Source organism: Felis catus, chromosome C1 (assembly GCF_018350175.1).
Source record: "Felis catus isolate Fca126 chromosome C1, F.catus_Fca126_mat1.0, whole genome shotgun sequence".
In the NCBI taxonomy this organism is placed as follows: domain Eukaryota; kingdom Metazoa; phylum Chordata; class Mammalia; order Carnivora; family Felidae; genus Felis; species Felis catus.
The window spans coordinates 68,737,363-68,753,293 of NC_058375.1; the positions used below are offsets into that span (position 1 = coordinate 68,737,363).

Consider the following 15,931-nt stretch of genomic DNA (forward strand, 5'->3'; position numbering starts at 1 on the left):
CAGAACCCTCTCCATAGCATGCCATGGTTCCAGGGTCTCCTGGTCGTTTCATCTCTGCTTTTCTTGTATTTACTTTTCTCTGTTCCTAATTACATTTTCTGAATATTTACGTTTCTTCAATTGAAGAACCTTTGTTTTCAGTCTAACTTTATAAAAGTTCTAAATAAGCCTTCACATTGGGTTTTTGTTTTATTTGCTTTATTTTGGTGTTTTGCTTTTTGAGGATTTATAAGTGTGCTAGGGGAAGGAGGGTACAAAGCTGGGACTAAATATTTTGTACACTGCTATGCACAAAGCTTAAAAGTTTTAAAGTATAAATTACCAAATCAAAAGCTTGAAAACACATAGCAAAAGTGCACATTGTCAACTTAGCCGTGAATGATCTTAAACTTAGGTTTGCCCTTACGAAAACAAACCCCAGCCACTTTGTATGCTGGTACATTGATTATGGTAACTTGAGGAAGGAAAGGTGGTACTTGTATTAAGTATAAATTACAAAAAAATCAAATGTTAATAAAACAAATTTTTTTCTCTTTTGATTTATGATCATTAAAACTTGTGTTTGCCTGTTTCATTTTTTAACTTGGCTTAATTGTTGTCTTTTCTCTGTGACTGTTAGTTTTTGTGTGCCCTGGGACCTTGAAAGCAATTGTGGATTCACCATGTATATATGAAGCTGAACAAAAGGCAGGTGCTTGGTGCAAGGACCCTCTTCAGGCTGCAGATAAAATTTATTTCATGCCCTGGACTCCCTATCGTACCGATACTTTAATAGAATATGCTTCTTTAGAAGATTTCCAAAACAGTCGCCAAACAACAACATATAAACTTCCAAATCGAGTAGATGGTACTGGATTTGTAGTATATGATGGTGCTGTCTTCTTTAACAAAGAGAGAACAAGGAATATTGTGAAATTTGACTTGAGGACTAGAATTAAGAGTGGAGAGGCCATAATTAACTATGCCAACTATCATGATACCTCACCATATAGATGGGGAGGAAAGACTGATATCGACCTAGCAGTTGATGAAAATGGCTTATGGGTCATTTATGCCACTGAACAGAACAATGGAATGATAGTTATTAGCCAACTAAATCCATATACTCTTCGATTTGAAGCAACGTGGGAGACTGTGTATGACAAACGTGCTGCATCAAATGCTTTTATGATCTGCGGAGTCCTCTATGTGGTCAGGTCAGTTTATCAAGACAATGAGAGTGAAACAGGCAAGAATGCAATTGATTACATTTACAATACCCGATTAAACCGAGGAGAGTATGTAGATGTTCCTTTCCCCAACCAATACCAGTATATTGCTGCAGTGGATTACAATCCTAGAGATAACCAACTCTACGTGTGGAACAATAACTTCATTTTACGATATTCTCTGGAGTTTGGTCCACCGGATCCTGCCCAAGGTAAGAACGTTTGCTTGCTAATGCTCATGTCTTTATGAATAGCTTACTTTTAAAAGACTCAGAGGTTTTTTGTGGTTTTTTTTCCTGTCCGTTTTCTTCCCCTTTTCATGGTTAAAGCTCAAAGGATGATGTCGTGGTATTTCATGTTGGCATGTAGTGTGTACATTTTACCCTGATTTTGGCCCATTTTCTTTCTTTGAATTTTTTCATTTAAATGTTGACTTCAAAAAATTGTAACATCATTAGTTGGTTTTGTTTTGCATTGCTAAGAATGTAATACCAGCTACGAACCTGTTAGCTTCGTGTTTTTTTTGTTTTTCTTTTCCTATTCCTACCTGACTTCTGAATTGATTACAATCTATGTGCAGACCTTTTAACTTCTTGGCGCCAGTGGTTAAGGGAAATGTGTGTTAGGAAATCCCAGGAGAATTGTCAGGCTTGATGTACAATGTCAGGCATAAGTGTTCTGAAGTTGTGGTGTCTGCTATCTGGGTAGGAAAGGGAGTCATCCAACATCTTCCTAGTAGAATCACACATTTTTATTTCCTGATAAATTAGTGATGGTTTTAAGTAAATATTTCTGTGACTTCAACCGTCACACATCGACTAAGCATTAAATGATCCCAAGTGATGATTTATGAAGATGGATAAGCTAACGTTTTCAATTTGTGTTCTCTTTAGGTACTTTATGGAGGATCATTACTTTAGAAAGTAATGTAAAATCTTTGGAAATACATTTTAGTTGTCAATTATATTCAGTTCTGTGGAAAACAATTTTTGAGGGTAAATTAAATGAATATTTCATTAAAACCAGATTACCTCATACTCATGATAAAGTAACTGATTCATATATTGCTATAAAGCTTGCATTATGTCTTTTCTATTTGAACAATAGCATTTGTGTTTTAAAGCTGAATATTTCAATTTACCTAGTTAATTGGAATGTTCAAATTACTGAGTTACTTCAAAATTTTAGGAACCAGAAAGTTCTTTGGAACTTTGACATGATTAAATCAGTCTCTTCAACAAGGTGGAAAAGAAATTAGTATCTTTTTCTATTAAAGCAATACATACACATCCACAGACTTAAACATAATTACATGTATGTATACATATTTTTAAGATATGTTATTACTGAGTTCTAAATATTCTAATAGGGTCAGGACCTAAGAACAGAAGCCACAGCTTTTTATAGTTGAAATTCTCATTCGAGTCTTTCTAGTATACCAAAAATATGTAATTTTTGCTTAAAAAGAGAATAATGGCATATTGTTACTCTAATTCATGTATGTCTGAAATTTTTTAGCTTAAAATTACAGTGGTAATGTCTTGTTAAATTTTCAGCAATTAAATCTTTGAGGCATAAAAATCTTTATTGATAATATAGAATCATTTACTTTTAAATTTAGACATATCTTTTTTCCCATAAGACCAGTAATTTGGGATGTTTCCTGTATCTCAACTGTCTAGTTACCATCCTTCTTCTTTACCCTATAGGTTTGTTAAAGGCAAACTTCAGAAATTGACAAAATTTGACATTGTGTATTGATCCTTGTGTTAATCTTTTTTGTAACCTGTATTACTCTCACAGCTGTTAAATTTGTTTTGGGCAGCAAAAAATCACTTGCCCTCTATTAGGAAAAAAAGAAATAAATACTTTTAGAAATGCAAATTCATAGTCAGGCAACAACTGAAGGGTTGTGAATAAATTGAGTTACAGGTTCAATTCAACAAAGAATCATTGGCCCTGTCCACTGGTCACACAATATAAGATGAATAATAATGTCATTTTCCACATGTGGCTTATTTTCTGGTAAATAATTTGATCCACTTCAGATGAAAAAGTCTGTGATAATTTAGATATTTTTGGAAAGAGCCGTTATCTGCTTTGAAAATGAGAAACTTGGCATATTTGGTAGTTGTGTTCCTACAACTGTGTTTTGTTATCCAGTATATTTAGCCATTCTTAAATACTCCTGGAAAGTGAGAATTCATATTGACCCCTTATTAAGCCCTTAATGGTAGAAAAAGTTTTATATGACCTAAATTTCTCTTGCTACTGTTGGAACCATATTCTCTTCTCTCTTTCTTATAATTTATCTTCATATGCTTTTAGAGACTCCTGTCTCTCTCATCCAAGATGTGTGCTGATATCTATATGCATGGACATGGGGCCTTGTAGAACTATTCTGGCCCATCAATTTAGGTCAAATCAATAAGCTACTGTCAGCTTTTAAGAAGCAAGATCCACAAAACTGATAGGACAAAGCAATCAGAGAATTCAGGTCTTCAGCTGTCATAAAGCAATGATTGACTGGTTTGGCTGTAATTCAGAGTCTTATGTACTGGCTTTGCTTAACCATGTGTGTTACCAAGGTGTATATACATTGGTATATAAAATGGTAAAATTACCACTCCTTTCATTTTTTGTTGTGGACTGTTGCATAGTGTATTAACTTCAATACTTTTCCCCATTTATAAACCCAAGCCTTTTTATTCCTAACAGGGCAAGTATATTATTTCTTTACCCTAATCATGGTTTTCAAATACATCTTTTTTTTTCTTTGAATTTTTAACCTTATGTGATCTCTGCATAGTTCATTCACTCCATTTCTCTAAACTAAGTCTGTTTTTCTTTTCACCTTCTCCCTCTCTAGAGTGGGCTTAGGAAAAACTTTTTCAGTTCTTTTTTTATAAACTCTTTTATATTTCTTAATCTGAATTGCTTTATATTTACTTTATCTGCAAATTTGATATTTCAGGTATTATTGAAAAAACACGATGTCTTGGGTTTTGAAAGCTCCTGAATATTTGTCTTGGAGTGATTTTAAAGTATGACACTTCAATAATAGGAGAAGAAAATTTTATCAACAGAAATAGGTTGATTTATTTAGGAAGTGGATTCAAGAATCCATATTTCTTGAAACCTCTTTCCACTGATCATGACTGCTCAATAAAAGATGATCATTATTTTTAGACGTTGAATAAAAGTAAATTTAATTAATACACAGTTTTGCCTTTCCAGGCCATGGACTCACTGTAATAACTGGAGTTTATTCAGTGAACAGTGAGTGGGTTCTTGGACCTGGATGAGGGAAGTGCTACCCGTAGCATAAATGGATGCTGTTAGTAAACTGTAGTTAGTAAACACCATCAGAGTAAATTGAAGCATTCTGTATGTGCTTGTTGAAATTTTCATGGGTAGTTCTTAAGTGTGTTTATTAGCACTTTCTTAGCACTGTTCCTACATCTCTATACTCAAATGATAAGCGTAGGCAGAATGCTAAGTCATTTAATCTGAGTGTTTGACATAACACCCTGATAACTCTGGGACAGAACTTTGTAAAATCAGACTAGATTTGAGATAAAATTCTATTGTGGGTTGCCATGTGTTTTCTGTTACCATTTTTAGGGTATTCTTGAGTTTTGAACCTTTTGCCATGTCAGTTTCATTATGAAACTTTTTATCATCTGTTGCTCTAGTATTTTATGTTATCTTCCCGCATGTTGTCTTGTTTTAGAGATTTACACAGAAAAGTCTCAGTTAAATGCTCTAAAATAAGGGCAGAATGTTTGGGGGGGGGGTGCCATACTTTTCGAGAGTCTATGAAAATCTTTTATGTAGAAAAGATCATAACATTTAAGAATATAGCCAGGTGACCCTAAACAAATTGCCTAACCTTCTCCATGGCTCAAGTTTCTCATCTGTAAAAGGAAGATAATCATAGTGCCTACTTCACGGGGTTGTGGCAAGGATTAAATAAGATGATCTGATGATCCATGAATGATGATTAGCATAGCATCTGGTACATAAATGCTGAATAAGTGTAGGCTTTTATCATTATCAGATGCCCTGTTGGGACCTGTCTTCACTTCTGGAAGAAATATTAATTTTTAGAAACAACCTCTGCATTTGTGGCTTTGTCATTAGAAAAAATGGCTTTCCTTGAAGGTGCTAAACTTCAGCCTTGCAAAATTCCAGAGATCCTCATGGTCTTTAGGAAGGGTTTAATTTTGCCACATACAAGTTTACTTTCATGTTTTTCACCACGTCCCAATATTTCATTGATTTATCTTTGAAGAATGTGTTGATTCCCTTTAAACTTTTGATGAAGAAAAGGTGAAAATGTATGAAATTTTTTCTCAAAAACACATTGCATGTTGCATGAAATGTTGTGCATTTACCAGAGGTCATTTTATTACCTACCTTGACTCAGTTTTTATGAATCTTCCCTGGATGTTTAGGTAACGGATCGCTAATTGCAGTATTGTTAATTCGTACTTCAGTGATTAAATATGTACCACTTAATGCGGTGTCAAGAGATACATAAGACGGTGTGGCACTAAACCATTTTGCTCTGCCCTTTTCCTTTTGCTCCGATTCCCCACTACTCTTTAAGATTTGATTCAGAGGCAGTCATTTGACACTTCTGTAAAAGATTGTGATGCTTTTGACAAATGTTAATTGAGAAAGCACTGAAAGCCTGGCTGCATTGTAATCAAAAGAAAATTACAGAGGTTTAACAAGATGTCAGGCAAGTGCTTTACAGGAAAAGATAGACAGGTTTGAATAGGTTTCTGCAGCAGCTGGCTAGACATGATGTTTGACTAATGTACACAGGCATCTCTCATATGGTCAATAAATTATGCCCTGGAAATAAAACACATGATTAAGAAATTTCTCTTGCGAAAGAAGGAAAAAAGGTGTAGAAAGTGTGCAGAATGCATTTACGGACAACAAGAGGTGTCTCACTGCTAAAGAACTAAAACAAACGCACCCTACTTTTTGTGGTGAACTTAGGAAACTCTGTCAGTAGTGGCAGGAATATATAAATAACTATTTATGGACCACAGCTTAAAATATTAAACATATGAGTGATTATATAAACTTGTTTTCTAAGTTCTAAAGTTCTAGTTTGTTTCTCACATTATAGAGAAAGCATAAAATAACTTAATGTTTTTGTAAGATTTTTGAAAAATAGTTATTTTTAATTTGCTGTACTCAAATCGTTGAAATTTACAGCATCATATGTATAAGGTTTTAAGAGACAGTAATCTAGAAGTGTTGATAAAACTTTAGTGTGATCACCTAATAGATTTTATTTAATGTATTTTTTTTATTTTTGAGAGACAGAGGGAGACAGAGCACAGGTAGGGGAGGGGCAGAGGGAGAGGGAGACACAGAATCCGAAGCAAGCTCTAGGCTCTGAGCTGTCGGCACAGAGCCTGACGCCAGGCTCGAACTCACAGACCCGGAGATCCGGCCCTGAGCCGAAGTCGGACCGCTTAACCAGCTGAGCCACCAAGGCGCCCCCTAATAGATTTTAAATGATAGCATTAAAGTTTTACTGACAGAATTTTCGTTGTTTAAACTAATTAAATGGTAGTTAATGAAGGAAACATTAAGCTCCATTATTTTTTAACCTGGTGGATTTAACAGTTAGAAAGTAATGCTAGAAGTCAACCTTTTAAAATAATTTCCTTTTTAAGTTTATACTCTAAATGTGTAACTGTGGTTCCTTTTATACTCTTTGTTCAAGTCGGTAAGATAATGTAGGGTTGTTTTCAAATTAGGCATGATTTGATCTAACCTGTTATCTTGATAAGAGATTGCATTGTAACCTGTGACCAGAAGAGTTGCTTTTTCTGCCTACATTTTCAAATGTAAATATGCCTAACGAAGCCTCAGATGTTTCCTTACTAACACAGCACAAGCATGCCAAGCTTATCTTCTGTTTGGATCTAATCAGGCATGCTCAAAATTCTCTCAAGCAAGAATGGCTGCTGGGTGGAAAGATGTCACAGTATTTATTTTCCTGCAAGATGTAGAGTGGGTGACTTTAACTTTTCTGTTGTCTTAATTATATATAATTGTAAGGTTTTTATTGATACTTTGATTATTTATAGGGTATGAATTTATATAAAAAAGAATTTTTCCATATTGTTTCATTTAACATATATTTGGTGTGGACATATATATTTGGTGTGGACACCGCAACTTTATTTAAAACCGACCTTTGGTTTCTGTTGGATGATGCATCATAAAATATACTTAAATTGTATTCTCAAATATTTCATTGAGATACAGACTTAACACAATTCGAGTCGAACAGACAAACCGATAGTAAAGCCTCCACGACCATCACTTAGTCAATGATATGAGTAAATTGACATAAATGAATGGATTTATTCTTTCTCCGACCTTACTGGCGTTCTCACTAATTCTCATTTCGTTGGACTTGGGGTAACTGGATGGGAGGGGTTTTGTGTTGTGTTTGTGCCTATACACGTTCCTGTGTGTGCCTGTATGTGAGTGCAAGTGTGTGTTTGAGGTTAATATACTCATCTTTTTTCCATAGTGCCTACCACAGCTGTGACAATAACTTCTTCAGCTGAGCTGTTCAAAACCACAGTACCAACCACAAGCACTGCTTCACAGAAAGGCCCCATGAGCACAACCGTAGCCGGATCACAGGAAGGAAGCAAGGGGACAAAACCACCTCCAGCAGTTTCTACAACCAAAATTCCTCCTGTAACAAATATTTTTCCCCTGCCAGAGAGATTCTGCGAGGCATTAGACGCGAGGGGGATAAAGTGGCCTCAGACACAAAGGGGAATGATGGTTGAACGACCGTGTCCCAAGGGAACAAGAGGTATTTCTTGTAAAATGCCAAACGTCTATTTTTAAATTCAGTAAGTTGGTTCTGAATTACACCGAGGTGATTTCGAGGAAAGAGAGACATTGATGATAACTACCTCTGTTATTATTTTTGTTAACTTTGGTAACAAAACATCTGTAGACAACTTAACGGTTCATAAACTGCAAAAGTTATTGAAGGTCGGGCTGTGAATTACCTCTCCCTTTTAAAGACCTGGGTCAAGCGTGGCATTTTTTTGCCCATGGACTCCAGTGAGGCTTCTTACAGCTGCCTTTCTCATTAGGAGTATCATTTTGGATGAGTCCCAAGAAAATCAAGGGCTTTTTGTTTGTTTGCTGTAAATGTCTGATACTTCAATGCTGACTTTATATTTACTGTTTACAATCTGCATTATACCCTACTTTTTGTCAGTTATTGTCAACCACTTCCATTAGCGTTTATTCAAAATTTAACATGCAGAGTAGTATCATCCTAGCTGATTTCCCGAATGCCTGCAGAAAAATGGTTTCAATTTCACTGTTGTTTTCTACATCTGTTGTAGGAACTGCCTCCTATCTCTGCATGGTTTCCACTGGAACATGGAACCCTAAGGGCCCCGATCTTAGCAACTGTACCTCACACTGGGTAAATCAGCTGGCTCAGAAGGTTGGTTGGAACCTTTTAATATGATACACATTGGTGATTAAGGGCTTTAACGTCTAACATAAATAATTTAGCTTTGTATGTTAAAACCAGCTTCATTGCTCTTTGTTCAGTATAAAAATTTAAAAAATTATGCATAGTTTTGTCTGTAAACTATTTGTTCAAAGTTACATATGTTTTGGGGCATGCTGTTTTCTATGTTAAGCTTTTTAATGAATACATACTTGCTTAATTTCATTCATATTTAGTTTGTTCTGTTTCTTTTGATGTTTGTAAGACAAATAGTCCATTGGCCTAATAAATCAAATATCATTAAGTTTGCAACTGAATCCACAGAATGCAAGCAGATGTTTATGCTTTATATCACAGATGATTATAATAGAATAAATAAAAATGACTTTAAAAGGCATTAGTAACGTTAATATTACAGTGTAATGCAGTGACATTTTAGTTTCTCCTTCCTCATTCACCTTTCTGAAATGCAAGCGAGTGGTAGATAACACCTCCCAGTATCATGCTGATTACATTCTGGTTTAAATTTCTGGATCTTTGGAATAAATAAATCAGATTTTTAAGCAGCTGTTTAAAATGGTGGTAGTGAAATTGAGAGAGAGCTATCTAAAAGATTTTTTTAAAAAGGGATTTCTGGGGTGCCTGGGTGGCGCAGTCGGTTAAGCGTCCGACTTCAGCCAGGTCACGATCTCGCGGTCCGTGAGTTCGAGCCCCGCGTCGGGCTCTGGGCTGATGGCTCAGAGCCTGGAGCCTGCTTCCAATTCTGTGTCTCCCTCTCTCTCTGCCCCTCCCCCGTTCATGCTCTGTCTCTCTCTGTCCCAAAAATAAATAAACGTTGAAAAAAAAATTAAAAAAAAAAAAAAGGGATTTCTGGTTTTCTTCTTTTCATTTCTTTTCAAGGTCTGGTTAAGAATTTCTTTTGTGTCTTGAGGATTTAAGAACCTTTAATCATCTGAAATGAAGAGAAAGTTATTGGTCTCAATTAGTTGCAGATTTTGACATATTTGCAACTATTTCTCTCACCACAACAGAGATACTCGGGAAAAGAACAAGAAGCCACAAACAGAACAAGAAGTCATACTGAGATAATATAAATTGTCATTTCAGATCAGAAGTGGAGAAAACGCTGCTAGTCTTGCCAATGAACTGGCGAAACATACCAAAGGGCCAGTGTTTGCTGGAGATGTGAGTTCTTCGGTGAGATTGATGGAGCAGTTGGTGGACATTCTTGATGCACAGCTGCAGGAACTGAAACCTAGTGAAAAGGATTCCGCTGGACGGAGTTATAACAAGGTAGGTAGGAATTTCCTGTTATTTAGTCAGACATTTTATATGGCAGCTCTTCATTCTTCTAGCGTTGGACTGCCAAACCCCTGCCCCCCATGCTTGACATATACTTAGAAACAAAATTTCTAATTCGGTTAATTTCCCAAGAGAGAATTAGAGTTGAGAAAGAAGCAACATGACAAAAAAAAAAAGTTAAAATCTCTGAGGGAGATTTTAGTTGGTAGCAAACATTGCCTGATCGTGGTCAGTACTCCCACTTACAAACGCATTATCTGCACTTGAAGAGATTATGTGTTACACACCTCATACACTCTGGACGCTAATACATGCAACTCTTACGGTGGCAGCAAAAGTGTACCGCATAGAGGAATGTTAGCCACTGTAATACTGTTTTCAATTGCAGGTTTGGGGAGAAGGACAGGTTTCCCTCTCTAAGAGGATGGTGTTATTAGTGCTCTTAATCTTTCCTAATATGACAAAAACTTGGTAGCTCCTTTAACCATACTATAAAATAAGCCTGTGGGATTCATATTAAGCCAAAATCCGTGGCTAATATGGTTTTATAGGGTTAAAAAGTAGACACTTTTGTTTCTTTTAACCACATATTTTGGCTCTAGTTTTATCACAGTGCTTTGGATTAGTATATTTAATAAAATGCAGCTATAAACTGTAAATGTGCAGTTTTGGCAGTCAGCGTAAACTCACAAAAATCCAGAGGACTGCTGTGCATAATAAACTTTGAGCTCAGGAACACAAGCCTAAGTTTTGAGGATTTCTTTTTTCCTCATTTTCGACAGATAAAATCTAACCTCTGATTTTCTTTTCTTTTACTAAAAAGCTCCAAAAACGAGAGAAGACATGCAGGGCTTACCTTAAGGTATCTCTCCTGTGCTGTCACCCTGCTTTCTCCCTCCTTCAGCTACCTGCCACGCTTTCTCATCTTGCTGCATGATCCAGTGTATTTCAGTCTTTGATAATTATATAATGTGCCCCATATCAGCTGTACAAATGTTGGCTTTTCTCGGGTATATTACTCTCAGAATAAGCAAATAATTTACTTTTATAATTTTTGCTCTTTCTTCATTTATCCAAACATGCAAGCATTTTAATGAAATATCCTCTGAATTGGAAAGTAATCATACAGTCTCTTTGTTTCCTGTTGTCATCTCTGTGGATTAAAAAACAACTTGAGTAAAACAGCTATGATATATTCTTGGCAGTTTATCATATCAAAGACTGTAGAGTCATAATGTATGTGCATGAAAAAGTCACTGCTTTCTTATCTCTGTGGTGTACTCTTAAATAAAAAAAAAAAGGCTTTGTCCTGAAAGTTTTAGGAGTCATTTCTAGAAGCAGGTTGATATGGGGATGGGTTACTAGAAATGAAATATAAATAATGTGACAGTGTTATCGATATATGTTCTGTGTTGGTTTTTATCAGGCTAATAGAAACAGAAAGCCTCTGTTTGGCTCAGAATCCTTGTTCACTCCAGCCGATTTTTCTCCCTGGTATATCCAAGTAATAGGAAGCATGCTGAGGCTGACAGTGGAAGTGTGCCACGCTAGTTTTGTGTGATAGATCAAAATAATAATACCCGATTGCATTTTGTTTTATTATGTGAATTTTAGAAGTTTCTTTTGGGGGGTGGTTATTTTCTAATCCTACTCCTCTGGGGGCCGTATCCTTAATAAATCATACCTTGAAGAACTAATTCACATACATAGGACAACAAAACGAAAAACCCTGTAGTTTTGTAGAATAGAGGTTATTCAAAAGCCATGACTACCAGTTTTAGTTGCAAGAGCTTAAAAAAAAGGGGGGGAGGGGCCTGTCACTAGCTCGTAATAGACAGTGTTGGATCTGAAAACTTTACAAAAGGAAAGGTGTCGGGAAAGTCTGTTTTTAGGTAGTAATATTCTGAATTTCCTTTTTAGCCTGTTTAATGGGGGCAAAGAAATAACTGCTGAAGTGTATAGAATTTGTCATACTGAAATTTTCAGTTCACCTTTAAGGTGTTAGTTAATGTGTGAAATGTAATAATTGGTATGTTGCCCAGGACATAGATCTCAGTGGGAAAAGAATAGCCTTCTTTCTTTGGCAGGGAGAGACTACTTAAGGAATATGATTAGGCTAATGATCATTTTTGATTCCGCTAGAAAAGTACAAATGGTAATAAATACGGAGTGTTTCAAATTAATAAAAACTTGTCATCAGCGAGTTATGTGTATGCGTAGTGAGTTTCAGCGTGACCTTAATTTCTGACCAGTGTCATTTTCAGTATCTCTCAAATGAGCTTCTCTGCCCAGATAAGACTAATAAAACTACTTAAATTACAAATCAGAAGCTGACTTACACTATGCAAATGAAGTGAGTTCCCACTTGGTGACAGAGGATTCATTTGTAACTTAGATTAGAGGCTCCAGTCTGTATTTCTTGGTGACTAATGAATCTGGCCTCAGCAGACCAATTTCTGTTCCACTCTAGTTAATGGCTGCAGCAGTATCACTGTGAGCATTTTGACTATTCTATCTCCCATTAGAGAGAGAAAAAAGCCTTTAACGCTACTTGGAAGTATCTTCCACCTGCCAGGAAGGTCGTGGTGGCTCACAAGGCAGACAGAACGAGGATATTAAGATGGATTAAGCTAATTAATCTTACTCTGACAGTAGCTTCAAACAACTTTTCCCCTTGCTTATTCCAATATCGTACCTCAAAGTAGCGATTTTTGTTGTTCTTTGCACGATGTATGTTCTTTTCCCTCAGTGATTACCAATAGATCAAAACAATTTATATATGGCCTTAATGACATATTATGACTAGGTAAATGGGATAGAGTAAATAAACTTAGTGATTTCAGCTCTCCAAGCCATAGTCAACGTACGCTGTAGCTATCAGTACAAAAGCCTGCCTTCAGTTGCTTAACTGACTGGGTTGTATTTTTATTTAATGTTATTTTGTTGGTAATAAATTGAATCTACAAATATGAACATTTACAACTTGGATGGTTGTGAAGACCTTATTCTACTTTTCTGTTGTCCTAAAATTATTAGTATAGGCTTTAAATATTTGGATTGTTCTCTTGATTCTTTTAAAAACAGATCATTGTTTATGAACTAAGGTATACTCTCGAGTGTTTTCTAGCTGGACAGGGAATTGGAAGAGTGAAATGCGCACAGATAATTTATAAACTTTGAAATCATCTTGGTTTTTTTCCCCAAAGGTAATAAGTAGACAGTGGTATAAGGCACTATTTTGATTACTGTTTTAGTTCATGTTCTAAAAGACAGTGTGGTTTAACTTTTCAAGCATAAATATCAGGCTACTCTAGAGATCTAAGGGCTTTCTATTTAGAAAATTTAAATCTTGAGGTTATAAGTAGGAATGACATGTGTGTAAGAGTAATTCCTCAGGTTAAGAGCTGACGTTGGTTGTACTTCTCTTTGACAGTTGAGATACTATTAGATGAGTATAAACGAGCCATCTTCTTACGTTTACCCATTAAAATCAAATAGTGTTCTACTAATCTTCAGCTCCATTTTGAGATGGTAAGATATGTTTCAAGTTGGCCAGGTAGATGTTGTTCAGGTGCTCTTCCATCTTGAAATGAGAGTAAATCATCATGACAGATAAATATCACAATTGTCACTAGTCAGTGAAAATCACCTTGGTACTAGAAGCAGTCAAAACTAATGATAGTTTTCTAATGGATGCAGGCAATTGTCGACACAGTGGACAATCTTCTGAGACCTGAAGCTTTGGAATCCTGGAAACACATGAATTCTTCTGAACAAGCGCACACAGCAACGATGTTACTCGATACATTGGAAGAAGGCGCCTTTGTCCTGGCTGACAATCTTGTAGAACCAACCAGGGTCTCAATGCCCACAGAAAATATTGGTAAGTGAATATATTGTCAGCTTTAATTTTGATTTAGAAGGTACGTGTTTAAGAGAATGAGGCTTCCCTTCTGAATCTGTTTTTTCCCAGAGCCAAACTTCTCTTTTGTCAAATTACAATTTATTGATCACACTTCATAAAATTAATGCAGAAGCCAAAATCTCTCTGTATCTTTTAAAAGTTGGTTTTATGTAGGTTTTTTTTTCCAACTGAAAAATCATTAAAGAAGTTTAGAGTACTTAAATGCCAGAATATGGATTGCGTAAGTAATGAAAGTGCTTGCTGTGGAACTGGGGAAAACGCTTTCCCATTTTATATAACATGTTCCTAATGAATTTAAATTACTTTCTGGAATGTATCCTCCCGGTCAAATATTTTAGGCACACAGAATTTGAGCCAAATGTTTATACTAAACACAACTGCCTTCAGGTGAAAATGTGGTCAACGAACTACATCTCCCATAATGCAGAATATACATGCTTCATAGATTGCAAAATAGCTGCAGATAGTTCTGAAGCACAATTTAGCATTTAAATGCTGGCCGTGAGAGGTAGGAATTCACTTTTGATGATATTTGAAAAACTCAGTAAGTACAGTAAAGTTATATTAACATAGGCTTGAATGATTTAGAATTGTTGGTTATTCAGAGAGGGTGAACTCAGATGACGTTTATAATATCTTAGTAAAGCAAAAAAGTTTCCCAAGCATAAATATAAACAAACAAACAAACAAAAAACAAAAGGGAACACAGACTATTCCTTCCACCAAAAGAGTGCATTGGTGCAATAGATACTGGAAAAAACTATGTGGGATCCCATATCTTATTGCCTAATTGTACCTGCCTAAATCGTGGGACTTCATATTTTAAAATGCAGAAAATAAAGGTGTATAAATCAGATTATGATAATTGCATTTAAAGTCAAAGGCTTAAGTTTATTTTAAATAACTGAATTTTTAGAAAGAAATAAAGTGTTATTAAAACCATATGTTTTTGTGTACTCTGAGCTTTGGGAATGAAAAGAACTCAGTAACCTCAAATTAGGTGAAACGAGGCGACAGTATGTAAATTGGCCTGCCGTGGTCTGGGATAGCGGTCGTAAGGAAAATGGTACCCTGCCACAGCCTTACTAGTAATACAGAATGAATGAAGCTCTCTGTTTTGTCCAAAACTTTCATTATTTTTGGTTAATTTATTTGCAAGCCCAATAAGATTCCTAAGATATACATTGAACAATTCTTCTCAAATTTTTCCAGTGATATACCTATAAGGATAAAAAAGTGTAAAGTTGATCATCTTAGAGGATGAATCGTAGAAAGTACTATTTGAAGTGGCACGTTTGACCTACATTTGTTTTCAAAATCTTCTAGTGGCTATTAAAAAAAAAAAAACCACCTGAAATTTCCCTTTTACACCCTTTCCAGGTATGCAGAAATATTTGATGGGCCAGGCTGATATGCTGTGCTCCCATCAGCTTCATCAGCTTAGCATATATACAGGACACATTGTTAATTAGATATCTGAGATAATTCTATGGCAGCTTGAGACCTAGTCTGAAAATGTAAATGTCCGGGAATATTTTTTTTCTAATACTTGTTTTTAAGAGTTCTAAAGTATTACACTTCATGCTGGTTTCTTTCTTTTCTTTTTTTTAAATTTTTACCTGAAAAAAGACAGGGCACCTGGCTGGCTCAGTCAGTAGAGCATGTGACTCTTGATCTTGGGGTTGTGAGTTTGAGCCCCATGTTGGGTGTAGAGATTACTTTAAAAACTTAAAAAAAAAAATCTTAAAAAAAATAACAAAAGACATTGTTGGTGAAGTTTGTTATAGAATGTAAGTACACATGTACTTTTGATTTCTAAAATGCAAACAATTTGGTGGCAAATACCATCCATGATTTAGTATGAGGAAAGCATTTACCTTTTTCCTGGGACTTGTTCTCTTTTTAGACATGAGGACTAAAATAGCCCATTATTCCTTTATGTCCTCACTTTCCCAAAGCTCTTAACTAAAT

General features: G+C 35.6%; 1 protein-coding gene across 37 annotated transcripts in view; it reads left to right on the plus strand.

The window, feature by feature from the left end:
* ADGRL2 (adhesion G protein-coupled receptor L2) overlaps window positions 1-15,931 on the plus strand; it is a 623,946-nt gene that overhangs the window by 574,033 nt on the left and 33,982 nt on the right. For 21 of the 37 annotated variants that reach the window (XM_045036067.1, XM_045036070.1, XM_045036072.1 and 18 more), the window contains 6 exons: window positions 620-1,420; window positions 7,780-8,073; window positions 8,621-8,724; window positions 9,841-10,026; window positions 10,859-10,897; window positions 13,735-13,918. In XM_045036067.1, the coding sequence (XP_044892002.1) occupies window positions 620-1,420; window positions 7,780-8,073; window positions 8,621-8,724; window positions 9,841-10,026; window positions 10,859-10,897; window positions 13,735-13,918 (1,608 nt within the window). The remainder of the gene's footprint in view (window positions 1-619; window positions 1,421-7,779; window positions 8,074-8,620; window positions 8,725-9,840; window positions 10,027-10,858; window positions 10,898-13,734; window positions 13,919-15,931) is intronic. The other 16 variants (XM_045036076.1, XM_045036084.1, XM_045036081.1 and 13 more) reach the window with 3 other exon arrangements.